General features: G+C 35.5%; 3 protein-coding genes across 12 annotated transcripts in view; 1 reads left to right on the forward strand and 2 right to left on the reverse strand.

Annotated features, from left to right (window-relative positions):
* LOC101737746 (pancreatic triacylglycerol lipase) overlaps positions 1–5,049 on the forward strand; it is a 38,218-nt gene extending 33,169 nt beyond the window's left edge. Inside the window, exons 6-15 of one of the 2 annotated variants that reach the window (XM_021351807.3) lie at positions 303–392; positions 732–867; positions 1,174–1,386; positions 1,467–1,542; positions 1,681–1,817; positions 2,014–2,075; positions 2,157–2,233; positions 2,382–2,451; positions 3,970–4,094; positions 4,520–5,049. In XM_021351807.3, coding sequence (XP_021207482.2) covers positions 303–392; positions 732–867; positions 1,174–1,386; positions 1,467–1,542; positions 1,681–1,817; positions 2,014–2,075; positions 2,157–2,233; positions 2,382–2,451; positions 3,970–4,094; positions 4,520–4,625 — 1,092 coding nt within the window. In that variant the 3' untranslated portion in view covers positions 4,626–5,049. Of the gene's footprint in view, positions 1–302; positions 393–731; positions 868–1,155; positions 1,387–1,466; positions 1,543–1,680; positions 1,818–2,013; positions 2,076–2,156; positions 2,234–2,381; positions 2,452–3,969; positions 4,095–4,519 lie in introns of both variants that reach the window. The other variant, XM_004931866.5, reaches the window with a different exon arrangement.
* A 5,137-nt stretch (positions 5,050–10,186) lies between these two features.
* Positions 10,187–26,071, reverse strand: LOC101737459 (succinyl-CoA:3-ketoacid coenzyme A transferase 1, mitochondrial). Of its 9 annotated transcripts, XM_062674913.1 has the most exons (16): positions 25,742–26,048; positions 25,348–25,502; positions 25,040–25,238; positions 24,312–24,430; positions 23,215–23,355; positions 21,405–21,819; positions 20,048–20,203; positions 19,092–19,213; positions 18,386–18,556; positions 15,256–16,737; positions 14,285–14,411; positions 13,937–13,969; positions 13,756–13,844; positions 13,462–13,592; positions 12,558–12,711; positions 10,187–12,329 (listed from the first exon to the last, which is right to left on the reverse strand). In XM_062674913.1, the coding sequence occupies exons 2-10, from the start codon at positions 25,411–25,413 to the stop codon at positions 16,576–16,578; spliced, it is 1,551 nt and encodes a 516-aa protein (XP_062530897.1). In that variant the 5' UTR covers positions 25,414–25,502; positions 25,742–26,048; the 3' UTR covers positions 10,187–12,329; positions 12,558–12,711; positions 13,462–13,592; positions 13,756–13,844; positions 13,937–13,969; positions 14,285–14,411; positions 15,256–16,575. The 9 variants fall into 9 exon arrangements, with proteins under 9 accessions (XP_062530897.1, XP_012550794.1, XP_062530898.1 ...); XM_012695340.3 differs by having other exon boundaries at positions 13,756–13,969; positions 25,767–26,071; XM_062674914.1 differs by lacking the exon at positions 13,756–13,844 and having other exon boundaries at positions 13,462–13,561.
* RpL20 (ribosomal protein L20) lies at positions 10,212–10,921 on the reverse strand. Its single transcript, NM_001046686.2, is given in 1 exon segment — positions 10,212–10,921. A coding segment is annotated over 1 exon segment (480 nt). The 5' UTR covers positions 10,734–10,921; the 3' UTR covers positions 10,212–10,253.
* Positions 26,072–27,685: the final 1,614 nt, after the last annotated feature.

Below are 27,685 nucleotides of genomic sequence, written 5' to 3' on the forward strand. Positions count from 1 at the left end.
CACTTACTAAGCCTTGCTTAGGAGGAATAGCCCCTCAGGCTACCAGCGATTAGGTACGGGAAAAAACAGTGACACGATTCGATTTGAAGGGTGGAGCAACAGTTTTACTATAAAACTGAGACTTGGAACTCAGGTCTCAAGATGGGAGGCGCAATTTACTTTGCTGGTGTCTATGGGCTCCGATTACCACTTAAAAACCACAGGTGGGCCGTTAACTCGTCCATCCACCTAAGCAATAAAAAACAAAAAAGATGTCTTGCTAAGCCACAAAAAACTCAAGCGCCAACTACGGTAATTTACAGAAAGACCACGGATTAAATCCTCAAGATGTCCACATAATAGGACACTCTTTAGGTGCTCACACGGCTGGTTACGCTGGAGAACGTATACAAGTAAGTGGTGAATAATGGTAATTATGTAGATCAAGCCTTTTTCAAGAAGAACAACGAAAGTATTAAAATAATATAAACAAAGAGGTGTCAACATTTATGATTCTTAAAAAAACTCAATTACTTATTATTTATTTATTTATTTTAAATATATAAGTAAATATATAAGCAAAATTTGTGAAGTAACTGATACGATCTGTGTTTCATCTACTATTGACTACATAGTTGTTAAAAATCCTGTATGTTCTGCTTGAAGAAACTTGAATCGTTCGATTTTAAAAATTTAAACTATTCCACTATTGAGCTATCATATTATCTTTGATTTAGCATCTGATTTCCTAGGGTTTAGGAAGAATAACGGGTCTCGATCCAGCAGAACCTTACTTTCAAGGAATGCCAACACACATCAGGTTGGATCCAACGGATGCTCAATTGGTCGATGTCATACATACAGATGGAAAGAGCATTTTCCTTTTAGGTAAAAAAAATATTTTTCAATACATAAGCGCACATCGCTTTTATTCAATATTACTCGTTACACCTTAATTAATAAAACTCGCGTCATTAACTAAGCTAAGTTGCTGAACGTTAACAATTCTATTAATATTTATGTACATATTATGTATATCTTTGTAAATATGTATCATGAGCTAATTTGCTACTATCACTTAATATTATTTGTAGGTATATATTCGGTGTATTTATTACGTTTGTGCGGTTTTTTTTCTACTAATTAATCGACCAGTTTATTTTGCGCGTGCGACAGATTTTGTGTTTATGGCAGGATACGGAATGTCGCAGCCAGTGGGCCATTTAGATTTTTATCCTAATAATGGTAAAGAACAACCAGGCTGCGATCTCACAGAGGGGCCACTGGTGCCGCTAACTCTAGTCAAGCAGGGCCTTGAGGAAGCTTCAAGGGTTTTAGTAGCCTGCAACCATGTTAGAGCTATAAAATTGTTTACAGAATCGATCAATGGAAAATGTGCCTATATAGGTGAGTTGAAAGTACATTTTATTACGAATTGTACCTATTCGATTACAGGAATACATTTATAACGACGGAACATGTTTCAGGGCATCAATGCCCATCGTACCAGCATTTTTTGGCAGGAAAATGCTTCCACTGTGGTCATGGTTGCGCTGTTATGGGGTAATTAACTTATTCTTAGTACTTTCATAGATTCAATGCTAATTATATTTTTTACAATTTGTTACTTAAAAAAATTGTTCGAGTAAAAGTACTATTTTATTACTATGGGCGGTTGGTGAAAATTAGTATGTTTTCCAGTTTCCATGCAGACAGTACTCCAGGACTAGTAGCGAACAGGGACAATTTGACAGAAAACGAGGTATACCCATCTGAAGAACATGAAACCATTGGGGCTAAATACTTCCTCAGTACCGGCAAAGAACAACCGTTTTGCCGTAAGTTAGAAATACTCATGCGCAAAATGCAATTTACACTGCTGGAATGAAATTGTTATGTAATCTAAGCCTATTTTTATTTCCAAAATAAACTTAGTCTACATGTGTTATCTTGTACAGTATCAACCTACTTTGCAAATTTAACAGTAAAGTTTATATGAGGGTCTTGTTTTTCTAAATTTCTAAAACTTTTCAGAGAGACACTATAGAGTGACCATTCAACTAGCAAATCCTAAAGGAGCTGAATCTTGGGTCCAGGTAGACCTTCCTTAATCTTCAATATTATTATTTTTTACTCAGAACAAAGAGTTTCACTTTATTCTTTTTTTATGTTCATAGGGGTTTTTGAAGGTAGCACTTTTATCTGACCGTGGAGTAATTAGGGGTATGGACCTAACACCAAACAACTATGTAAAGTAAGTTCGAAATAATCGTCGCTACCCAAACTGAGTTCCATTATGTCAATTATTTGTTTCTATTTAAAATTAAGTATTTACGTTTCTAACTTATTATTTTTATAGAATCTGTGTTATCAAAATTTTAATAAATTTCCCACATTTTCAGGTTAGAACACGGCAGCACTTACACCATTGTTGTTACGCATCCAATGGATATGGGTGGTAAAGTTAGGAAGGTAAATAAATACCGATATAAAAAAAAATAGCCGACAAATAAATAATTTATTTACATTCCAAGAAAACATGATGAGAAGATTAGGTTATTACGTTCCACTAGATTTAACTTGAGGATGCGCTAGTGGTCGTCACACTGGACCTGTCTTATATGATGATGACCCAGTACAAAGTAACCAGAGTACAGTAAAAGAGAGAGAGAAAGAGAGTTATAAAATTGAATAAGTAGTATGTTAGGTAATTTAATATTTTCTTGGGAAAGAGAAAGCATATTCTATGATGCCCCACTAACAGCTATTTAATAACATTTTAATGATTCTATGTACACATATGAACTGGTTTCTGAGATAAATCATTTCAATTTAATTTCATTTAATTTTCATTTTATAAGCGTCCTTGACTAAAAACAGTATTAGGCCAATTAAATTATTTCTTCAAGCCATGTTTTTTTGTGTGAGTGTAATTTATTGTTAGTTTTAATCAACACGATATCATACCCAAATAGGTGGTAATAAGTCATGTACGAGCAATTAGTATGTTATTAAGTTAAAAGAATTCGATCATGACATCGAAATAAATACAGCGACACTAATATCACATTTAAATTTCGAGTTATCATTTTCGCGCCAATCTTCATCCAGATATTTTTTTTCCTGATATTATATAAGGTTGTTGGTGTGTGTATATGTGTGTATCTGGGATGTGAGTGAGATGAATTCGGTTCGAAGGAAACTTTCCATTTCCTTGGCATTAGTTGAATATTCCTGCATCGAGCAATAATAAATAACAAACGGTCCTTTGCATGTAGGTAATAAAAAATGATTTGGCTTTCTACATCCGTAGTGTATGTAGGTACTAAAAACTGTGATATAAAAGATAACAATATGACAAATTTTAGTCCCACAGGAAGGTTTAAGGGAATAGATATAGCATCAGTTTTTACGCAGTTTACACTTCATTACGGATCCACCCAGTCCATTAACGGTGCTTTTAGGTACCTCAAGCACCGGTCACCGTCCTCGCCGAACCCGTCACTTGCGACAAAGGCTCGACGAGTAAATTAACCCATAGACACAGCCCACTGAGTTTCTCGCCGGATCTTTTTTTTTTATTGCTTAGATGAGTGGACGAGCTCACAGCCCACCTGGTGTTAAGTAGTTACTGGAGCCCATAGACATCTACAACGTAAATGCGCCACCCACCTTGAGATATAAGTTCTAAGGTCTCAATTATAGTTACAACGGCTGCCCCACCCTTCAAACCGAAACGCATTACTGCTTCACGGCAGAAATAGGCAGGGTGGTGGTACCTACCCGTACGGACCCACAAGAGGTCCTACCACCAGTAATTACGCAAATTATAATTTTGCGGGTTTCATTTTGCGGTGAATCTAGAATAACCCCTCGAGGTTACCAGAATAGGTAGGAAAAAAAACACAATTTTAATTTGCATTTATTTGCTTTACTATAAAATCGAATACAGGCATTGTCACTTAACCATATTAAACGCTACATTTACAGGTGGAGTTATCGTGGGAGTACGACATGAATGTACTAGAGCCGCGATCCCTTTGCATCCTGTGGTGTAATGATCGATTATATGTCAAATCTGTCATTGTTGATCAAATGGAATTACCATCGAGAGGGTAAATTTTATATACCATAAAACATTTTATTTTAAATACCTAAATCAAAAATATATTTTGATGAAATATTAAAATCAATGTTGAACGATAATCCGAAATAGGTGTGAGTGCATTTACTGATGCAGGCATGGTGCTTTCTCTCACGGAAGAGAATGCGAATGAATGGAACGGCGAATGATTGTCACTATACAGATTTTATGTAACTACATACCTTCAATATTTAATTAATTTAATATAATATAATAACTTTGTATGATGGCAAGCGTTTGGGAACGAGCGCATCGAAAATTTGATTATGTGACCCCCTCCTGGCGCCAAAGCTGAATCCGCCCTTGCTCCGGGTAGTTCATTCAACTCCAGATAATCTTTTTTTTAAGATACGCTGTTAGTCTTGCTTCTTAAACCAAGTCTAATTAATATTGCAGGAAAAGAAATGTTGATTTTAGTAGTAAATTGTGTACACTAAAAAGAGAATTCGCCGAGATACCCAATAGAGGTTCTGCAAGCTTCTATGACAACTGCGGGAGGTAGCTACAAGGACTAGGAGCTCGTCTTCGTTTCTTAAAATGGAACACAAATAAGGACTTTTATTTTTACCAGTGAATTTATATGAATTCCCTTCGTTCAAGCACTACTCCTAAAGTATTAGTGCAGTGAAAAGCTTTAAAAGACATGTGATTTAAAAGAGATGTGTCATTTTATCTTTCGTTAAAAAGCGGACAACTGATTTTTTTGTGTTTGTGATGCTGTTACAGAGTGACGATTGTAAATAGGATCGCTTTAAGTTATTGCAATATACTCAAAACTATGTTCCCTTTTGTTTAATAACGTCTGTCGTCTTAATGTTTATCATCTGTTTAAATTTAAAATTAGTCTATAAGTTTGTATATAAAACATAAATTATGTTGTTGATTGTTCTATTCTAAAAGTGATATAAAACAAATACTTCTAGTGATTTTACTTTTTAAGTACCTAACCCTTACCCAATCCCGTTCCGCGTAGAACTCGATTAGAATATCCATAACATAGTGGAAAATATCAGATCATCGACGTTCACGTTAACCGCCTGTTAAAGATCACGTTAACAGGCTATAGAATGTTAAAATAAGTTTTTTTTAAATACCTATACAGGGTATCTAGAATATCAAATCAAATACTATAAAGCTTTAGATAGGTGTAGCGGTCTAAGCCTGAAATATACTTATAGATTACTTTTGTATTACTTAAATGTATTCAATAAATAGACTATTGATTATATGGGTGGACAAGCGGAACACCTAGTTTTTAGTGATTACCGGAGCCCATAGACATTAATAACCTGAATGCCGCTACCTACCTTATGATATGAGTTCTAAGTCTCCCTTTTTAAAGTACAACAACTTCCCTACCATTCAAACCGAAATGCTTTAGGTACTGCTTCACGGCAGGAATAGGCAGGCGGTAGTAAATACGCGCGGGCACACAAGACGATCTAGCACCAGTCGGTACCACTTGGACGTAAAATTAATAGATCGTATGAATTGAGTGCTCGCACAGAATATGTTTTTCTTTGCCAAATATGCACTATTGAATTGAAGACTGCGATATCGCTTTCACTAGGCCCTCCTTGGTGCGTGCTGAACGTAAAAGTGATTTTATTGTAAAAATCATATTAATGTAAAAATTATTGTAAACATCCCAACAACTTCGCATTGCTTTCGGAAGTCGGAAGTTATACGAAAACGAAGTAAATGCCATAGTGCCTAATTGAGTGGGTTCTCCGAGCTCAAAAAGATGGACGTGATGTTAACTAATTAAAACACACACATTATACTTTGACTTTATAAAATCAGGGCTGCCATCGAACAGTTGGAACAATTAATAAATTGGTTTTTGTATGAAATTACAAATTACAACAGAATTATAATTTTAATTTTGACTTCATCTACATTTTTGATATTATAGCCACGTTTCGGATTGAGCCATTATACACCCTGTATAATTCAGAACATGCTTAATATGCTTTTTGAACTCTAATTTTTAGTTTCACACAAGTTACACACAATCATAATTCACTAAAATTTATTAATGATAAATTATGTAGACCAAATTGTGTGACAAAATCACTGAGCATTGTTTCTCGGGAAATACAAAAAAGACCACGGAAGTTCAAAAACCACTATTTTGTCTAAACTACTAATTAATCGAATTAATTTCATTGTAATAAATCGATTTTAAGAATAAAATTGATAGGCTTATTACAGATCAATTTATAAATATTTAAATAAAGGACCTACTACTTAATTTAATCTATTAAAAATAGTTTATCCATGCAGTTATACCTTCGCACCCATATCACTACTACTAGTATATATTTTAATTGGTTTGGGTTATAAGTCACCACTTTAACACGTTAAATTCTGCAGAAGCACCAAATGAACACAATAAAACAATTTATTAAACTTCACTCCTCACGTTCCTGCCAAAGAGCCTTCCAAGTTGTAGTTCCATGTATTGATTTGTTTTATTTTGTCTATTTAGTGTTTCTTCAGGTTTAAATGCGTAATAAAGGTGATTATTAATCGTTTAATATCTGTGAAAGTGCACAAATGTGGGAAAACGAAACAAAGCCGCAAAAAAGTCTACTAAAAAATCTCAGTAAATGACCACCGTTTTACTGAGATTATATTTTATCCCATATCATCTCATCTCATTACGTTTAATTTCACCCCAGTTGATTAATGTCTCAAATTAATTATCGTCATTTCATTTCATTTCACTCCATATTATCATTTTTCATAAAAATAAAAATAAGACTTGACCTGAAGATATTAGTTACCAGGTCATAAAATCCCTTAAAAAAAGAATATTGCTGACTTTTTGGCGGGAACGCGAAGAGCGAAGTTGTGTGATTTGTTTTATTTTGTCTATTTAGTGTTTTTTTCGGGTTTGAATGTGTAATAACGGTGGTTCATAAACTGTTTAATATCTGTGAAAGTGAACAAATGTGGGAAAATTAAACGAAGCCGCTGGACGTAACTTCTCGGGATCTTCCAAAAAGTCCTCTGAAAAAATCTCAGTAAATGACCACCATTTTACTGAGATTATATTTCATCCCATATTATCTCATCTCATTTCATTTCATTTCATCCCAGTAGATAAATGTCTCAAATTAATCATTTCCAACCAACAACCAGTTCTCGGTACCGTAGCAACAATCAAGCTTTAACACATTCCCGATCCTGCGGACAGAATGGAAAGCAGTCGACGTCGCGTCGCGTCGCCCCAAACACGTCATTTCGGATCCTCCCGATCCACTAACGGTGCTTTTAGGTACCTCAAGCACCGGTAATCGTTCCCGTCGAACCCGTCACTCGCGACGAATGGCTCAACGAGTAAATTAATCCCCAGACACAGCCCACTGAATTTCCCGCCGGATCTTCTCAGTGGGTCGCGTTTCCGATCCGGTGGTAGATTCTGCGAAGTACGGCTCTTGCTAAGGTTCGTGTTAGCAACATCGTCAGGCTTGAGCCCCATGAGCTCACCTATTAGTTAAGGTTACACTGAAATAGCCTCTCAAGGCTCTCAGCTAGGTAGGGAAAAAAAAGCTTTAATAAAGATTAAAGCAACAAATCTAAACTATAGCAAAGACAATACCATAGATAATACACTTAATGCTTATGTAAATGATAATACCTACCACTGAAGTACCGGTAAAATGGGGCGATTAGGGATTGAGAGGCGAATCGGGAAAAAACCGGGAAAATCTTTCGATGCTCAATATAAGTTTTATATTCGTTGCAAAATCTTCCATTTTTTGTAGTTTAATAGTAGAATGTTGAAAGTTCACAAAACAACTCTGAACATGCATGATAATAGCTGCTAACTTATAAAAAATCGCGTTTCAAATTAACTTCCTGTGGTGGTAATTATTTTAGTGCTAGAAACTTTGCTCTCTTTGATTTATTTGATAATAATAGAAGACGACTATGATTTATAAACGTTATTTAGTGTTTAAACCAGCATATATATTAAAGGTAAGTCTCAGTTGTTATTGGTTTTAATGTATTTGATTAAATAAAAATACATGTAAAAATCTGTTGTTTTTGGGGATATTGGGGACGTCTTAGGTACAAATAACAACGAAAAAGAGGTCAATTGGGATGAGAATACGTGAAATGGAAACGACCTAAGTATAAATAGGTACAGGTTTGTAGGGTTGTTTATGTAATTATAACAATATTTTTTAAATTTGTTGGTAAAAATCTGGTTTATTCGAAGCGAAATTGGGAATAAGTCTTTAGTTGAAATAGATAAGCAATTTAATATAAGTAAGTCGATTTTGCAGAGACATGTAACAAGATCAATGAAATCTCAAGGTGGACAAAAATGTCTAAGTCATACATAATAAAATATTTAATATTTGTTCAGAGTAGGGGTATTCATCTGATTAATCCATGGAATAACCGACACACCTAATCTCTTAACCCAGATAGAAATATCAGCACTGTCGATTGCACCTATAATTGAGGTGATGTCTGCCATATACTTTTGTCAGTTTTTCAATTTTTTTTATTGATGATCACTTTGTTGGTGCAACTAAATAAATAAATTAATTAAAACTATATATAAAAATAAAAGTAGTACCAACCCTAGCAAATTTCTCATTTCGTCCCAATTAACCGCAATTTTCGGGTAAATAGGGATTACACCTATTTTTGCATTTTTTGCTTAAACTGGAATGCTAGTTGCATAATTTTAAATTGGATAACAAAGATGCTCCCAAGACTCAATCATTTTGATCCTGATATAGCATTTTATACATCAACAACTACCTTAAAATTGCTCATAAAGTTGGAATTTGTCCCTAATCGCCCCATTTTACGGTACGGTATATTAATTTAAATTTTTTAAGTCTATGGATAATACTGTCAAAACTGTCAATAGTGGTCAATAGGTTTTGTGGACATATCAATAGATAATCATAATACACTACAAAAATAACCACAAATTAAACTATAGTAAAATGTTGTCTAGCAAGAATTAGCGTACTAAGAGTAAATACTACGCTACTTAGCTAAAAAAGTTTTAAACAACTTATACAGTAATATTGAAACCGTAGCCTTTGCTTTGCAGTTGGTCGAATGTCTTCTTCAAGTTCTAAATTAGTTTTAGGTCTTTCCTGTTCTATAACAATAGGGATTGTGTCATATGTTCACCTAAAGCAGCAAGCCGACAGGTAAGACGAATGATAATATCATTGATAAAGATTAATGGGTTTAGCATGTCAATGTCATATTCTAAATAAAATTGGTAAAACATTTTTGTTATATTATGTAAGTAAGTAGGTATATACAACAAATTAATAGTGACATTAGCTTTAATATCTTAATCATACTGGATTGACTTCAAGCATTCAGTTCATTTAGTAATAAATTATTATTATTATTATAATTATTGTACCAGCACCATTGATTTCTGCCATTACAGTTGCTTTAAAAATATAAATACGAATTAAGCAGTCATATGTTGCTATTTAAAAAGTAGCCCATTTCATTGCAGCTAAAATTTTAACATGTTTATTTCTCAAGGCAGTTGGCAACATTCATATCATGATGCCTACAGGCTCTAGTAACCACTTAACACCGGGTGGGACATGAACTTATTCACCCATCTATGAAATAAGCATGTCTGATAGATTTTTTGTTTAATGTGTGAACCAAAAACAGATTAAGCGCAAGCATCTTAGACTGTTTTAAATATTCAGATTGAGAAATATCATTGAAGTAAATATTCTCTTCAGTTATTGATTGGCAAAATTTACTTTATCTAATCATTTAATTGATCTTGGAAGTAGACAGAAATTATATACTTAAATACGTTTATTTTGATCTTGTATTAATGAAAATATTGTTTACATTGAAGTAATTAAGCAACTTAAGGTTTTATTAGTATTCAATTGTTTCAGGGAAAAGATGCATGAAGGAGTAGTGAGAGATATGGAACGGCAACAAAAGAGAAAGATAGAAAATTTATACCTTTTGGAGAAACAAAATGAACTAACAAAAAAGTTAAAAAGAGAATTAGGTAGTTAGGTAATAAAAGGCTGATAGTTTATTTTCGCGTATTTATTTTTTTGTACAGCTAACAACTAGAAATAAAGAAACAACGTCATCTGAATTATTTTTTCTTTTCATTCAACCATGCCTCTAACATCACATCCTTAAGGTTTAGATTTATTCCTGTGGGGTGACATTTATCTTGTCCATCTATGAATCTGTCTGTTTCAAGTTTGTATTTAGCTACAGCAGCGAGGGCTTCAAATGTTTTTGGTTCCCATGAAGCCAAGTCTGACAAAGATTTCCTATCCAACATTATATTAGCTCTGTCCAAGCCTTCTCTTAAAGAGAATAGTGTAATATTGTGTTGCTCACAAGCAGCCGTTATTCTAACGTCCCAAAGACTTTTCATATCTTCTTTCTTAAGCTTTCTTGCTTTGGTTGCATAAACTAGAGCTCGGTGAACATTTCGAACTGCAATCGAATAACAATTTCGTCGACGGCCAATATAATGAGCGGCTAATCTAAAAACCCGTCGCTTTCTCCAAAATTCGTCGGGTCCACGACAGCGGGCCCAGTTTATAACAGACAAAAATACCATGACGATCTAAAAATCTGAATTTAGGTTAGAATCACAAAATTAACCTTACATGTAGGAGGAGCCTACGAACAGAATTTTGTTTAATGAATTAAATATTAAAAACCATCGGAAATTTCAGTTACTCGATACTGTTAGTGAACTTTAAATAAATTGGGTTGGTGAACACCACTACCAAATTATTGACAAAAATAAATCCAAGTACCATAGACCTTTTTTTTGGTACAATTTTTCTTTATTAGGAAAGGCAAAAGGATCTAAGCCAATATACTCTTAAATATACCATAGATCATAGATTACACACATAATATCATGGAGTTAATAAGTACCTAAGTAACTCCATGCATAATATTCTTTATTTTTGTTTCATCCATGAAACTGGCAAAGAAAACGTGACCACACAACCAAATTTTTCATAACAAATATCAAAACCATGTCGGCTTGTGGAATTATTTGGAAATTAAACATTTTTTCTTCTTTAAAACTTTTTACAAGTACATGTTATGTATGTTTTCCCAAAAAAATTAGTATCTACCAGCTATTTGAAACCAAGTAGAGTTATATCGTTCAGACATTTTTCAAAAGTTTGAAATATCAGAAGTGAGACATCCTTTTAACGAACCGAAACAGTACAAGAACTGAAATAATTACGCTTAGTATCCCATCATATTATGATCATAGGGGCTCCAGATAAAGTTAAAGAACAGAACAAGTTCTAAATAACTAATAAATTAATCCTCAAGAATTCAGAGGTAAAATTTGGTTTTGATTCACCGAACTAAAGTAAATAGCTGATATTGAGCGTGTAGCAGTAGTTTTATTTTATCAATCAGCCTTTATGTGGCTACTGACTACATTTATATTAATTAACCTTTAAGGTTTTGGTTTTCATATTTAAGTTCACAAAATAAGTGTAATTAAAAGTGTTACCAAGTTATTAGTCGGATTTCGAAATGACAATCTTACGCTAGTGCAATATTTAGACAAAATTATGGGTTACGATCTATGTATTTAATCTATCTAAGGAACTTGAAAAATATATAAATGCACCAATGGTTACGCTAGATACAATGGGGCACACTGGAAAACCATTTCTTTTTCTATCTTTGGTTTTTTTTTAGGCAGACGAGCATACGGCCCACTTGATGGTCAGTGGTTAGCGTCGCCCATGGACTTCAGCAATGCCAGGGGCAGAGCCAAGCCACTGCCTACCGTTAAGTACTCTCCGCAAGTCTCGTTTGAAGAATGATGTCATAGCGCTCGGGAAACACCGTGGTTTGACCTGTGATACAAATTATTGCAAGCGGAATTGATCAGATTCTCTGAGCCAGTCTCTGATATATACACTAATCGCTATCAATTTATGATTAATTAACGTTAATAAATACCTCGTGTTCATTTGTAGCATGAGATATTTTTCTAATTTTCGACATCATTTAATTCAGAGTTGGTGCTACCGTCGGAGTTGAAGTCTATTATTGAACTACTGGTCACATTTAAATTATTTTTCATAGGCATAACTTGCATGATGTCATAATTTCTTGGAGATTTATCACTGCATGTTCTTCTTTTGTCCAATACCAGCACAAAAAACAATATCTACAATTTCAAAAATGTCGAATTACCCGCCAAGTCTTACGTGAAATTGCTTAAATTTACAATTACGAACTCTTGTCTTTAAATGTGTGATGGCATTCTCGTTTTCATGTCTTTAAGCTACTTTAACCGCTTCATACCAAGCAGGACGTGAGCTCAACTAACCGTCTGAATGTTTTATTGTCATAATTAACCTATTATTTGCATTTACCTTTATATTTTTTATCTTACCTCAGTTAATACGATTGAAACAAAGAGAAGAAGATTTATATAAATTATAACTATTTCAGTGTTGTAAGCTATTTCACCGCATCCTTTAGTATTAATAGAATGAGTCCCCAGTTCGATAAGATAATTAGGTATACATGAACCACTTTTGCAACAGCTAAAAAATTTTTGATTAATAAACACCTTAAAACACAAAAGACAACTTACACGTTAAATAACTATAACAAATGTGATTAAACCAACATCACTAAATCACTACGGTAGTCGGGGAATGTATATATGCACTCATAGGCTTGACGATGCTTCGTATCCTGGGCATAGCGGTAAACGCAGGGCTGTGTTAATGGCTCATGGCAATAGCTTCATTCATGGTCTAAGGCATCATTCTTGTCATAGATTTTAATTTCGAAACACAACACCATGTTCAGTATTTCTGAAGTGTATTAATCATAACTCGTTGTATGTTTTACGTTTGACACGTTCGACGACCAGGTAAAAAAAATTTCTACTGGTGGTAGGACCTCTTGTGAGTCCGCACGGGTAGGTACCACCACCCCGCCTATTTCTGCCGTGAAGCAGTAATGCGTTTCGGTTTAAAGGGTGGGGCAGTCGTTGTAACTATACTGAGACTTTAGAACTTATATCTCAAGGTGGGTGGCGCATTTACGTTGTAGATGTCCATGTGCTCCTGTAACCACTTAACACCAACTGGGCTGTGAGATCGTCCACCCACCTAAGCAATAAAAAAATAAAAAAACTCGTAGCTGATGACTGGCACTCTTCTCTACAAACTTCTGAAAAAAGCACGTACCTACCACAAAACAACTTCTCGCGATTTAGATGATTACTGATGATTTAAGATTAACCTTAATCTTTCCTTTATAATAAAATAATAATAAAAAAAAACCTTAGAGGCACGCTATCAGACACCGTTTTCTCTTTAATATTTGCATTCCTTTTGTTCGATGTAGAGTCCCATTCATAGTCACGTACTTTGTCAAACCAATCTAGTGAAAACCAATCCTTATAAGAATTGAGCTAAAATTAAATGCAACACAATTAACTATTTTCTTCGTTTTTTTACTTAAACATAAGTAAAATTACTTTAGACATATTAACAATATAATATTGTTTTGATTATGCATCATAGTGGCATCATTTTAACAATAAAATGAAATAATCTTTGAAAATATATAATTACCCCGCAGCAGTCTAAGAACCACTGTAGATTGTCTATGAAATGTTTATTTCTTGGGCCTTTTCTGTAGTTCCTCATCCCATCCGAAATAGCTTGAAAAGTTTTAATGTGACAAGAACTTATTTGGTGTATACAAAGAATTAATCCTACTATATTTACTATGATGATCGAAATGATACTTAACCATAAAGGGCAGCATACTACTTTTCCATTGTGACTGAAAATATGAAAATGAAAATTGTTGAAAATATTGCAATCGACGGATTAAATATCGATGTTCGATAGCCATTTTATTAGTTGTTAAAGGCACAAAAAAATATCAAAAAAAATTTCGGTTTGTCATAAGCAATACAAATCAAATTTCAGCCTCATGTTGTAATGTGATTATCGAAATTAGCATTATATATCTAGACTCCCATAATAAATTAACACCAGGCTGACTGTGAATTAATTGGTCGTCCCATGGAGACCATAGACATAGATAATTATCAATTATTTTATTACTAATCGAATTTAAAAAATTAAACTTAACTCAATGCGTTTCCCCCGTGCTATGGAACACAAAATATGAACATTTGACGGAAGCATTACTAATCCTGATAGTAAAACAAAGGCATTCATCAAATCCATTCCAGTTTTTGTTAATATATCGCTTAGACCTGAACCAAAAAATAATTAGGGCTAATAGATCAGACGGCCAGTGTATTCGTATTTATTGATGGAACTACGAAGGAGTTTTAGTCATGACCGTTGCCAACTTTCCCAGCCAATGTTAAATACGTTTTTTGCAAAAGATTTTTATGATTTTAATTATGAAAAAAATAACATCACGAACTCAAACAGCAATATTTTTCATGTTTCTTCTGTGGGTTTTATAATCCCCTTTTTACTTTTAAACTTGCATATTGTACGAAGCAAACAGTGAGCTTCCCTTCGTTTGCCGCTAAGGGCGCTATTCTTACTCCATACAAATTTGAGTTAACTTTTACGCGATCGAGAAGTTAAAAAAAACTTGCACTAAGCGCATAGAAGTTTTCCTTCGAACGGTGAAGCAGCTGTTATAATATAAAAGTGACATTTCGACATTCTCGTTGTGATGGTACATATTATGTGTACTGTGTGCTTAGTGCGAGTTTTTTAACGTTCTCGATAGCGTAAAAGTTAGCCCAATTTTGTATGCAGTTGGAACAGCGCCCCTAGCGGCAAACGTAGACAAACGATCCCATTCCATATAAATATGAGCTAACTTTTACGCTATCGACAACGTTAAAAAACTCGCGCTAATAACACTGGTAACCGCTAACACTAGATGGGCCGTGAGGGTTGTCCAAGTAGCAAACAATAAACTTAAATTCACGTTGAGCACATTCGATTCTCCACATTCGACATTGACACACTCGTCTCTCGAGTAAGAATATATGAAATTTTATTAAATTAAAAATTTTGTTCTTATTAATGGATTATCTATTTATAGTAAGTGCATAATAAGAAAAAAATACGTACAATAAAATAAAAACAAAGACCATATTATAGAAAAGAAAGAACTCAACCATAGCCAACATGCACTCCAAATAACCAATGGATGGTTTAATCCATTCATATCAATAGATATTAATTATAAAAAGTTATTTGAATATAAACTGAACAAAATGTTTATGAAGGATACTTCTGAAATATTTTGTTTGACAATGTCATTTTTTCGCGCGAACGAGGTGCACCCCAAATAAAACAAACAAGGTTTCAATAGTTTGTTTATTTGCAACATTGATAAAATTCACATTCGAAAAATATTTTTGTATAAATCAACCCTTACACTATAAAGATTAATATCATTAATCGAATATATGTATATTAAATATTACAGCAGTACAAAATTATAATTACGATTTAAATCGCGACTAGTATTATTTAAAAAGTTATCAGTATAGAGTTATCAGAAAGAGTTACCATTAATTAATTCAGTAGTAGGTACTATACTGCAATTAGCTCGTTAAGACTTTTTAAGACATGCGCTTCAAGAAAGAAGACAGTTGACGACATGCGACCGTTGAATACGATATGATTAGAATTATTAAAATTACCTGAGTTAGATTTTATTAATCCGCTGTAGACTCGATGAAGATAACGAAATAAATATAGTCGACGATAACTATATAAAAATGTTCAGAATCGATGAATTTTTAAGTCTGTTAATTTCATGCTAGACGAATCTCACTACAGTGGATTAATACGTTTTCACATGTGACAAACAGATTCTACAAGCCCACTTTACAGGAAAAGTACAGAGCATCTCAACAGAAACCTTACAATACTTAAATCTGGGCTTCACTAATAACTCAATTTTAAATCGTTTAAGAAAATATTTGTTTGTTTTAATATGTACCTAATCACACTAATCAACGACCATCTTGTTAAAATCTGAGTGATGAAATAATATTAATATAGTATACATAATTCAGTACGTGCAAATAGCTCTAATTCCTTGTCAAAGTTTTTGAAGATCTCTCATTAAAAAATTTTTCGTCTCTTGCTACAAAATATATTTCTTAAATAGTGTCTGTAAACATATCATGTCATTTTTGTTGATTTTGTACCTAGTAAAGGCAAAAAACGCGGTAAAAATCAAGGACGTCCTTAAACCGTAAATATCCATTTAAACCCCAACATATCATTAAATTCCAATATCGGTGTGAAATTTTACAATAAATATCATTTGGAATGAATTTTCTTATGATTAGATAAAACAATAAAATAAAGAATGGCTATACAATTAAAAATATTTTTGATAACGTTTCATATCTGTTATTTGTTGTGATTACATTTTTATTCTGTGATTGTTTCGGGTCTGGTGACGTCACCCATCGTTTTTATTTTTTGTGCTACGTTAAACTCGCAACCAGTGCTCGCAACAATATCTTCCACTTTAACGCCTTCTGCCAATTCAGTTAATATAAGACCTTTTTCTTTGTCCACTTCGAAGACGCACTGAAAATTAGAGATCATTAAAATAATTTATTTCCCTCGCACCGTAATAGCTTCGTGCAAGCATATTCGTCGTGTCGACACAGTCGAAGTTGTCGTGGCCTAAAGCCGAATTTACATTACGAAATTAATGGCGTGAAATTAATTTCGTGACATTAGTTTTACTAACAGTTTCACGTGTAATTTAATACTTTCGTAATGCATGCATTAATTTCATGCATGGAAATTAGTTTCGTGCCCTGCGCGATTTTTTGGTGAAATTAATGTCATGCAACTAATTTCATAGTGTAAACGCGACGTGAAACTAATGTCGCGAAAGGGCCTGCGCTGTGCGGACGTGTGTATTGTTAGTTCGGACGCGCTTCAAGCGTTGAAAATGGCAAACCAATGATGGAATACAGAAAAAAATATAGATCTTATTAATGAATATCAATGACAAGGGTCCCGAAACACCTATAGTAAAAAATCAAAATTATCTTCACTCATTCGAAAATAGTTTTTATAACTCTCAGGATCTTTATCTGCTAATTCAGAGACTAATTTCATTGCACCTAAATGCCTTCTTGTTTGACCATCCTTGAATCTACCAACTTTTTTTTCTTGATAGTCTTTTTTTAAGTTTATAGGTATATAAGCATTTCTTTAGCTACATTAAATATAGCAAATTACAGCTTTGATGTTGAAGGCGCCATGGCTACTGCGATACTGTGGATTTCGCGACACTAATTTTTTAACGAAATTACTTTCGCATATATCGAAACTACTTTCGTGAAACTGAGCTCAACATGCATGACACTAATTTCGTAATGTAAACTCGGCATAAAGGATAAGACGTCCGGTGCATTCGTATCTAGCGATGTACCGGTGTTCGAATCCCGCTGGTGGTACCAATTTTTCTTATTAAATACGTACTCAACAAATGTTCACGATTGACTTCCACGGTGAAGGAATAACATCGTGTAATAAAAATCAAACCCGCACTATTATAATTTGCGTAATTACTGGTGGTAGGACCTCTTGTGAGTCCGCACGGGTAGGTACCACCGCCCTACCTATTTCCGCCGTGAAGCAGTAAGCGTTTCGGTTTGAAGAGTGGAACAGCCGTTGTAACTATACTGAGACCTTAGAACTCATATCTCAAGGTGGGTGACGGCATTCAGGTTGTAGATGTCTATGGGCTCCGGTAACCACTTAACACCAGGTGGGATGTGCGCTCATCCATCCATATATGCAATAAATAAATAAATAAATAGTAAGATAATATTGAACATGAGTAAAACAGTTTAGAGATAATAATCACGTGTTACCATAACTGAGACATGAATTCGATATCTCCTGGAAACAAAAGCTATTAGTACAGGATCCCTGGTACACTTTTCATCATTTAAATTCGGTTAGCAATAAATTTTTAAAATTCGTGAAATCAACATATTTCGTGCTTGCTACCCCTAGTAAGCTACCATTTACCAACGTTACTGTAATGAAAAAAGTTGGGCGTCTAGTCAAAAGGAAGCTACTAACGAAAAATCAGCTTGTTAGTAATAAATGATGAAAAGTGTACCAGGGATCCTCTACTATATCTAAATCTTCGCAGGAACATTTCATACTTCACTACAAAAATGTTAGCAAGTTATAAAATTAAAATATTTACTTTTTCGGTAATTATCATATCAACACAGTTTTTTCCTGTGAGCGGTAAGGTGCACTCTGGGAGAATTTTGTGCGATCCATTCTTGGCGGTGTGTTCCATTGTAACCACTACTTTAGTTCTTGGGGCAGAAACTAAATCCATTGCACCGCCCATTCCTTTTACCATTTTACCCTGAAAATGTGCGAATGCAAAAATAATAAGTTCACAAATGGACGTAGTCTAGCAGAAACTACTCTCGATACACACTAGAAAGGATCAAGATGAATTAATAAAATTAAAATCATCTTACAGAAAGGATCAAGAAAATGGATTAGGTTTTGATTCTATCAGGTCGCTTCTGATTATAAGTAAAATGTTGTTGACCAATTTTGCATTATGGTCATGTACATAGTTGTATTTCTAATGGCATTCGATATTGTTAAAAAAATCGGTTGTCTGTAAAGTCGGTTTACTGACGATAGTTGAACGTGATTATGTTATAAAAAAATACTGATGGAATGGTTTCAATTTACAATTATCGCAATTATCGTTGCTATAAACAATTGACACCACATTCACTTTTCACTGAACTTCATACTTGACGAAAACGTGTACGCCTCAGAGCGAGGTAACGCCGCATGAGTCATGTTTTTTCGTGCGTGCAGCCGGCTCCATCGAATTATAAGACGTTGTCACGTCAAAACAAAATTAAAATTACAAAACTTACAGGTATCATCCAATTGGCCAAATCACCATATTGAGAAACTTGCATCGCTCCTAGTATAGTGAGATCAATATGACCTCCTCTGATCATAGCGAAGCTGTCGTCCGATGAGAAAAATGAGGCCCCTATAACATTTTGCATTACAGAACTACATAAAATCTATATATATAAAAATTAATTGCTGTTCGTTAGTCTCGCTAAAACTCGAGAACGGCTGGACTGATTTGGCTAATTTTGGTCTTGAATTATTTGTGGAAGTTCAGAGAAGGTTTAAAAGGTAAATAAATATGAAAATGCTCGGAATTAAATAAAAATAACAATTTTGTTTTTCCTTTGATGTGCCCCCCCCCCCCCCCCCCGTCGGACGGATTCCTTTTGTTTGTTTTAAGTTTATTTTATACAACACTACGAAGTCTGCCGGGGGGTCAGCTAGTTTAAAATAAATTAAATATTAAATTTATATGTGGTTGTTGAATTTGCTCAAATATAAAATATTGAGACCCTGGGTCCGTGGGGTCCTAGCGCTATAAGGCTTTTTAAGGAAATAGCAAAATGGTTAGTCGACATCACCGAAGACTGACGAGCTGGCAGCTACCTTGGACATAGAATTAGTCTAGCTATTCAAAGGGGGAACGCTGCCAGTATCTTCGGAACCTTGCCTAAAGGGACTCCTTTTAATAATATATTTTAGTTATTAATTTATTATTATTATTATTTTATAAGGTTTTTAGTTTTAGGTTGATTGTTAGAATTGATTGCATAGTTTATATATAAATGTTGTTTGTTTTGAAATCTGTGCGAAATTATTCGAAAACAACGGTTTTTTTAAAAACCAACAATAGCGGGTAAAATAAAATGCCGGATCAGTTTTGAGAAATGTTTTACATTGCTGCTTCCACACGCAACTGAGTTAACCTTCCACCTACGAAACTAGAAAACAATATGAAATGAAGAGAAACCTGGAAGTATTGTGACTGTTTCTTTGCCTGCATTGATCAGATCTGCATCCACTTCTTCTTCTGTGGGGAATGGACCGAGACCTAGTATTCCATTTTCTGATTGAAGCAAAACTTTAACATTCTCTGGAATGTAATTACTTGCCAGCATAGGCATTCCTGAAAAAAATTACGTTAAAATAAAATTACCAATTTGGAGTATTCAATTAATAACAATTCCGGACTGTTATCGTTGTTGTAGCCGCTGCTTATTCATTCGAACTTTTTTTATTTTTTATTGCTTAGATGTGTGGACGAGCTCACAGCCCACCTGGTGTTAAGTGGTTACCGGAGCCATCTACAACGTAAATGCCGCCACCCACCCACCTTGAGATATAAGTTCTAAGGTCTCACTATATTATGTAGTTACAGCGTTTGCCCCCACCCTTAAACCGAAACACATTACTGCTTCACGGCAGAAATAGGCCGTGCGAACTCATAAGAAGTCCTACCACCAGTAATTATTCAAATTGTAATTTGCGGATTTGATTTTTATTTTTAGCTCATTTTTATTATTAGGTTAATTAAATGTTATTTTTGCGTGGTTTCAAGGACATGTACATATAAGTATATACGTTATTGCTACTTCCCACACTTCTTTAGTTGGATGACATTTAAACGTAAAATTCCAGTATTTCAAGAAATCACAAACACCTCGAGTATTTTGTGTTTTTGTGTCACTATTTTTGTACGAGTTGCTGGGCAGACGAGTTCACGCCGCACTTTGGGATTAAATAGTTAACAAAGCACATAGACACCACAAGCTGAATACAGTCACTCACATAATATTTAACTTTCTTCAACCCTAACAAATGTTTTGCGGCAGATAGGTAGGATTTATATGATACATTTTTATACAATATAGTTCTTTCACCGCGGAAGTCGCCAGAGGAACATTTTACTTTACCTGCTAAAATTTTGAGAGCGTTTGGCAACTCAATGCTTGGGATACCTAAATAAGTAATTGTCGTCTTGCTCTTAAAAAAAATTGTACACAACGTATCGTAGACATAGAATACTTTAGAGTTTATGATCTATAGGCCAGGGCTACCAAATACAATCTAATTACTATTTTAGCTGAATCCAGAGGTTGGGGTAATCATAATGCATCACATGACCTGTAATGGTCTTTAGGCAAGTAGAAAAATATTGAGAACAGGAGTCGTTTAGTGAGTGAACATTCTAGAAAAACTACACACTGCTCCATAAGCGAGGGGGCGGACCTTCGGCGTAGGGATTGTAGTGCGTAAATATCCCAAAAAGATAATCGCATCTAGAATAATAACTAATTTAATTCATAGAATTGCTTCTAATTACGTACCTATACCCAAATTTGCATGCATCCCATCTTTAAATTCTAAAGCAGCTCTTCTTATGATCTTTTCTCTCAGAGAATCAGTCGATTTTGATGTTTGATTTGGTTTTCTTGTAGTTTTTCTTTCTATTCTCTTTTCAAAATTATCTTCCTTTATGATTCTGTGCACATATATTGAGGGTACATGAACAAAATCTGGATCAATTTCATCAATAATTTCCTCCACTTCGGCTATAGTTACGCGAGCAGCCCTGCACATAGCTGGATTAAAGTTCCTGGCACTTTTCCTGAATATTAGATTACCATGTTTATCAGCTTTCCAAGCCTTAACAAAAGCAAAATCGCCAGTAATTGCTTCTTCCATTACGTAATTATTACCATTAAACTGCTGTACAAAACGAGCAGAGCTAGGAATATCTATCTGAAATGATATCAGATAATTATGCACAAATGACATTAAAATATGTAGTTGACCTTTTGAAGATTTGACTTTATTCATTTTTATCTCATCGAAATATACATATTATTTAATAAATGAAATATATGTTCGCAACATCACTATTTGGCTAACTAAGACTAGTTAAAGTTTACTGTTTCCTTAAGGTTAAGCATGTAAACAACTGTTTCAGACGGTATTCAAGAAAATTCATGTCTAAGCTACCCCCACTATTCTACTATAAATACGAGTGACTATTGTCGCACAAAACACGTCATTTCGAATCCTCTCGATCCACTAACGATGCTTTTAGATAACTCAAGCACCGGAAGGGTTCGGTGAGTAAATTAACCCACATTAAGACACAGCCCACTGAGTTTCTCAGTGAGTCGCGTTTCTGATACGGTGGTAGATTCTGCGAAGCACTGCTCTTGATAGCGCTATTGTTAGCAACGTCGTCAGGTTAGGACCCCGTGAGCTCATCTACTATTTCTGTGAATCTAGTATAACCCGTTTTTTTTTTTCGGGCTGGGGCCGAACCTCCAACGAGGTTACCGCGCGTAGGGGGCGCGCGGGGTATGTGGGACTGGTCCGCGACTGCAATACCGCGGGCCCAAGGATGTTTTCAGGGCCCTACCCACTAAACGACTTCCCTGCACTCTTCGCCCAAACGTCCGATCCCCTCCGAGGTCAAAACCCGGGTCAGGTAAGCGGGTACCGCGGTCAACACTACAACCAGACGGCGCAGCTCACCCTAAGGACGCCCGGCCGACGGAGCCTTCGAGGCGAATCGAAGGCTCTGAAGCGACGGCCGTCTCGGTATGGCATCCTGTCAGGCTGCCCAGACGGTGCCGCTGGTTTCCCAGAATACCCCGCTGGACCAGAAGCAGCCTGCCGGGTCGGGACGCAATACACAGCCAATCGGTTGCTCTTTTTATCGTGAAGATATTTCTCCTCGGCAACGCGCTCGTGCTCGACCTCTTCAGGTCGCCCCTTGACCTTCACCGGGGGGAAGCCACCACCTAGAGGGGTCGGTATGTGCGAGCATAATCTCTTCTCCGGCCCCCGGTCTAGTATAACCCCTGGACGTTACTTTTTTTTAAAACCTATTCTGGTTTAAAAAAACGCATAAAACATTCCGGCTCTAACAGTCGAACGGAGCGAAGCTCTCTGTTGTTATCTTTGTACACTTGAAATGTATATTAGCAAATGGAATTCATTGGAAAAATGAGTCTTAATTACTGTCACTATGGAAGGCAATAATAATGATGAAGAGAATGGCGTCAGCGATGCTGACGTCATCAATTTAGAAACACCATGGAACCATCCTAATCCATTATGTATATTATTGTACATTATTATACTAGTTTTACTTTATACCTTTCCATCCTTGGTATATTTAATTGGTGACCCGCCTTCCTGAATTAAAGTACCAAATCCAGTAGGTGTAAAAAAGGCAGGAATACCTGCACCTCCTGCACGTATTCTTTCTGCCAGTGTACCCTGCGGTGTCAATTCTACCTAAAATTACAGATATTTTTACCTTCTTAGTTATTCTTTTAAAAATAATAATAATAATAATAACTCTTTATTTATATAACACCTTAATATGTACACAGTAAAGTAATAAAACAAAAGTCGGTATATAAATCGGCGGCCTTATCGCTGAAAGCGATCTCTTCCAGGCAACCTTGCAGGGAGAGGAATAAGTTAACTGGACGGTGCTATATCTTAATAAACTTACATAAAAATATATACTTAAATACACATGTGAAAATTAAAAAGTTGAACATATTAATAAATTAGACACCAATTTTATGTACAGGCGTCTAAAGTTGATTCAATAATATCATAATAATGCTGCCATTTATTATATATTAAACCTGTAATAAATATATATGTATGTATTTTTATATTAGAAATTATATTATTTTTATATATATATATATACTATTATGAACCTATCTAAATAACTTATTGTCGTTCGTGGGGATTCGCTGGATGCAAGCAGCACAGGACCGATCTTTGTGGCGAGGCTTGGGGGAGACCTATGTCCAGCAGTGGACATCTGTGGGCTGATAGAATAGAACCTATCTGGTTTGGTGGATAGTGATAATTGCAGTCTATGGACAAATGGAATGCTAAATATACAATATCTTCAATGAATATTGAAATTGAAATATAATATTTTTGTTCTTATTTTTTGGAAGTGAAACTAATCAAATTTAAGTTTTAAGTTAATCTTTAAGTACTGATGATAGGGTAGGATACAAGCAGGCACATAAAGATAGTAACAATTATTATTATTATTGTATTGATGCAGTAGAGACCTCTATTAGCTCTCATTGGGCCACGATTAATATTTAACTCTCATTATGCACACCTAGGATATTTTAAAATAAAACTATTTAGGCATTAGTTAAAAATGAAGGACTTTTTTGCACTTATTCTTATGTTATAATCATGGTGGTAAATACCTCTAATTCTCCACTTAAAAATTGTCTTTCAAATTCCGCATTTTCTCCAACATATGAGGAGATCATCCTTTTTATCTGTTTACTTTTAAGAAGAATACCCAAGCCAAAATCTTCAACACCTGTTGAATTATTAAATTTCTTTTGAAATTATTATTTAAATTATTTCTTAATTTCTCTCATCCATGAATGGATCCATCCCATTGATACATCCATGAAAAGGAACTAAACAAGTCTATTTTACAAATATATTCATTTGAAGTACATATATTTTATTAACATCCATAATTTACATTTCATTATATAGCTTTTCTTTTGATCAAAGAAGTGAGGAATTTTCCAGCTTCCATTAAAATTTGTGTTGGTAAGATCCGATTGACTTACTAAATAACAATAATAATACACTTATCTGTAGATAAAAGGTCCACATGTCACTTGGGATTTTGTTATCTATTTTATTATTATTACAGTTAAAAATGTACTAACTGTGGCACATTGTGCACTATAATTAGAAAATAATTTTAAAACAAACATTACTTTATTATTTCTAATACCACGAACGTAATTTTGGGGCAATAAAGGAACAGCTACTTCTGAATTTTCTTATCATTTTTTTTTATTTCTATGGCTAGGAATCAAGACTGCCTAAATATGAGTGAGTGGTAACCACTGCCAATGGATACCAGTCAAAAATTATTGAATTTGCTTTCAAGTATATATATACTACTTACCAGCATTGTTAGATACCACTGTCAGAGCTGATACTTTTTTTATATTGAGAGCTTTAATTAGATTTTCAGGAATTCCACAGAGTCCAAAACCACCAACTAATAACTTTGAGCCATCTGATACATCTTGAACTACTTCTTGAGCACTGGCATATATTTTGCTTTTACGAATAATTGTGGCATAAGTCGCACAACTTTTTATCTATATGGAAGAATAATGTTTTAAATCAGTTTAATGCGTTTTACTGTTAATTATAGCACAATAACTAACTATTTACAATAAATACAATTTAAAATACACACGGACTCACCTTTCCAATGGAATTCACAAGCTTTGAATAATTGGCATCTAATAGTTTTCTTATATTTAGAGTCATGATAAATGAAAGTGATACTGGAACTTCGCAATGACAACAAAATTAACTCCAAACGGTTCTGTTTCTTGACGAAGTCAAAGAACTTTTAGCTTAAACAAGAGAATTGCGTTCTATTATTAATAACTTCACATCAAAACAATTAATTGACTCATAGTCATAACCATAAGTCTAGTGTCAAAACAGCTGATTCAGTGTGATACATAATTGACGGAAAACTGTTTGTTATCAAATTTAATACAGTACATTAATATTATACATTCAAAATTAGCAAAGGATTAAATACATATTAATATGTATATGTAATTGTTTTAATATAGTAGGTACCTACCTAATACGCGAGTAAAACTACGCACCTGTTTTAAAATAATGTTTAAAAAATATGTTAACATTAACAAGAACAAAGATTCGTTTGTTTGTATTAAACTGATAATGTTCTGTGAGTCGGGCTGGAATATTATCTATCATGTCGTACCACGTGATACTTAGCGGTGACTTGCACCCGCCGACTCAAGTCAAGGTCAACGGGGACATCACTACACACACCGGTCATTGGAAAAGAAAACTTGTTTAAATTATTTACAAAATTATGGATTTCTTTTAATTTTTTTACGGTAGACCAGCAAACGTCCTCGCGACTTGTACTTTGCTTAGCATTTATATAATACTAGCGACCCGCCCTCGCTTCGCTTCGGAAACATTAAAACACACATGAAACCAAAAAAAAAAAATAAAAAAAAATTAAAAAAAATTAGCCTATGTTCATCAGGGACAATGTCGGCTTCTAATGGAAAAAGAATTTTTCAAATCGGTCCAGTAGTTTCGGAGCCTATTCGAAACAAACAAACAAACAAATCTTTCCTCTTTATAATATTATTATTATTATTATTATTATTATTTATATAATATCTCTATGCCGTTAGAATATTTTTTAACCTACCATGCGCGCTTATAACATACGCTACCTACCTCTTCAGATACTAGATATTTATTCAAATCAAGAAATAAGAGAATTAGCCTAGCTTTAAATAATGAACAGGTTTGCGACCCACAACATATACAGATCTCTCTAGCAACTCTCCCTATTTTGGTCGTTTTGATGGTTTCTAGAGGCTCCATTAATAAAATAATATAAAAATGAATGTGGTTCCACATGCCCCGGAGAGCGCCACCTGTCGAAGCCAATATCGTGGTTGGAGGCGTCTGTATTGTGGTCGAGGTGCAGTTGAAGTACCTCGGCCTCATTCTGGACAGTCGTTGTTCTTCCGTGCTCACTTTCAGAACCTGGTCCCTCATTTGTTGGGGGTGGCCGACGCGTTAAGCCGGATTCTGCCCAACGTCCGGGGTCCTGACCAGGTGACGCGCCGTCTCTATACAGGGGTGGTGCGATCAATGGCCCTATACGGGGCGCCCGTGCGGGGCCAGTCTGCAACGCACCATCCCAGTCAGGATCATCCGTGGTTATTGCACCATCTCCTTCAAGGTGGCGTGTGTACTGGCTGGCTGGGACGCCGTCTTGGGTCCTGGAGGTGGAGGCGCTGCCGCTGACTACCAGTGGCGAACTGACCTTGGTTTTTTTTTTATTGCCTTTGTAGGCAGACGAGCATACGGCCCACCTGATGGTAAGTGGTCACCGTCGCTCATGGACGTCAGCAATGCCATGAGCGTGGGCGAGCGCATGGGCGTGGCGCATCCCAGCCCCAGTGTTGTCGGAGCGTGGAGGACCCATTCTCGTCATCCGTGCTGGAGTCATGGTCCAGGCGGCTGGCCGATCCTTCGGCTAGTCGTAAGATCGTCGAAGCAGTTCGCCCAGTACTTGTGGATTGGGTGAATCGTGACAGAGGACGCCTCACTTTCCGGCTCACGCAGGTGGTCACTGGGCATGGTTGCTTCGGTGAGTTCCTGCACAGGATCGGAGCCGAGCCGACGGCAGAGTGCCACCTGTGTAGTTGAAACTTGAACACGGTAGAGCATAGTACGCTCGTCGTCTGCCTCGCATGGAAGGGGTGGCGCCGTGACCTCGTCGCAAAAATAGGATATGACTTGTCGTTGTCAACAGTTGTGGCGTCGACGCTCGGCGGCGACGAGTTGTGGAAGCTGATGCTCGACTTCTCGCTCGATGCGAGTGCACCATCTCGCAGAAGGAGGCGGCGGGGCGCGTGAGAGACGCACAAGCCCGCCGCCGTCGAGCGGGGGCCACGGAGGCGGATCTCGCCCAAGCTCTGGCCCTCTAAGTGTTTCGGGTTCCCCTCACATGTCGGTCTGAGGACCGGCG

Source organism: Bombyx mori, chromosome 22, assembly GCF_030269925.1.
Source record: "Bombyx mori chromosome 22, ASM3026992v2".
NCBI classification, from domain to species: Eukaryota; Metazoa; Arthropoda; class Insecta; order Lepidoptera; family Bombycidae; genus Bombyx; species Bombyx mori.

Bases quoted from the DNA above. Each gene is read 5' to 3' on its own strand.
- LOC101737459 (XM_012695340.3), bottom strand. From the start codon at position 25,413: ATGACTCTAAATATAAGAAAACTATTAGATGCCAATTATTCAAAGCTT. The intron at 19,214-20,047 runs GTTTCTCTTCAT...AAAATGTTATAG, and splicing joins AACAGTCACAATACTTCCAG to GGGCCTCATTTTTCTCATCG. The intron at 16,738-18,385 runs GTAAATATTTTA...TCTAATTTTCAG, and splicing joins ATATGATAATTACCGAAAAA to TGCGTCTTCGAAGTGGACAA.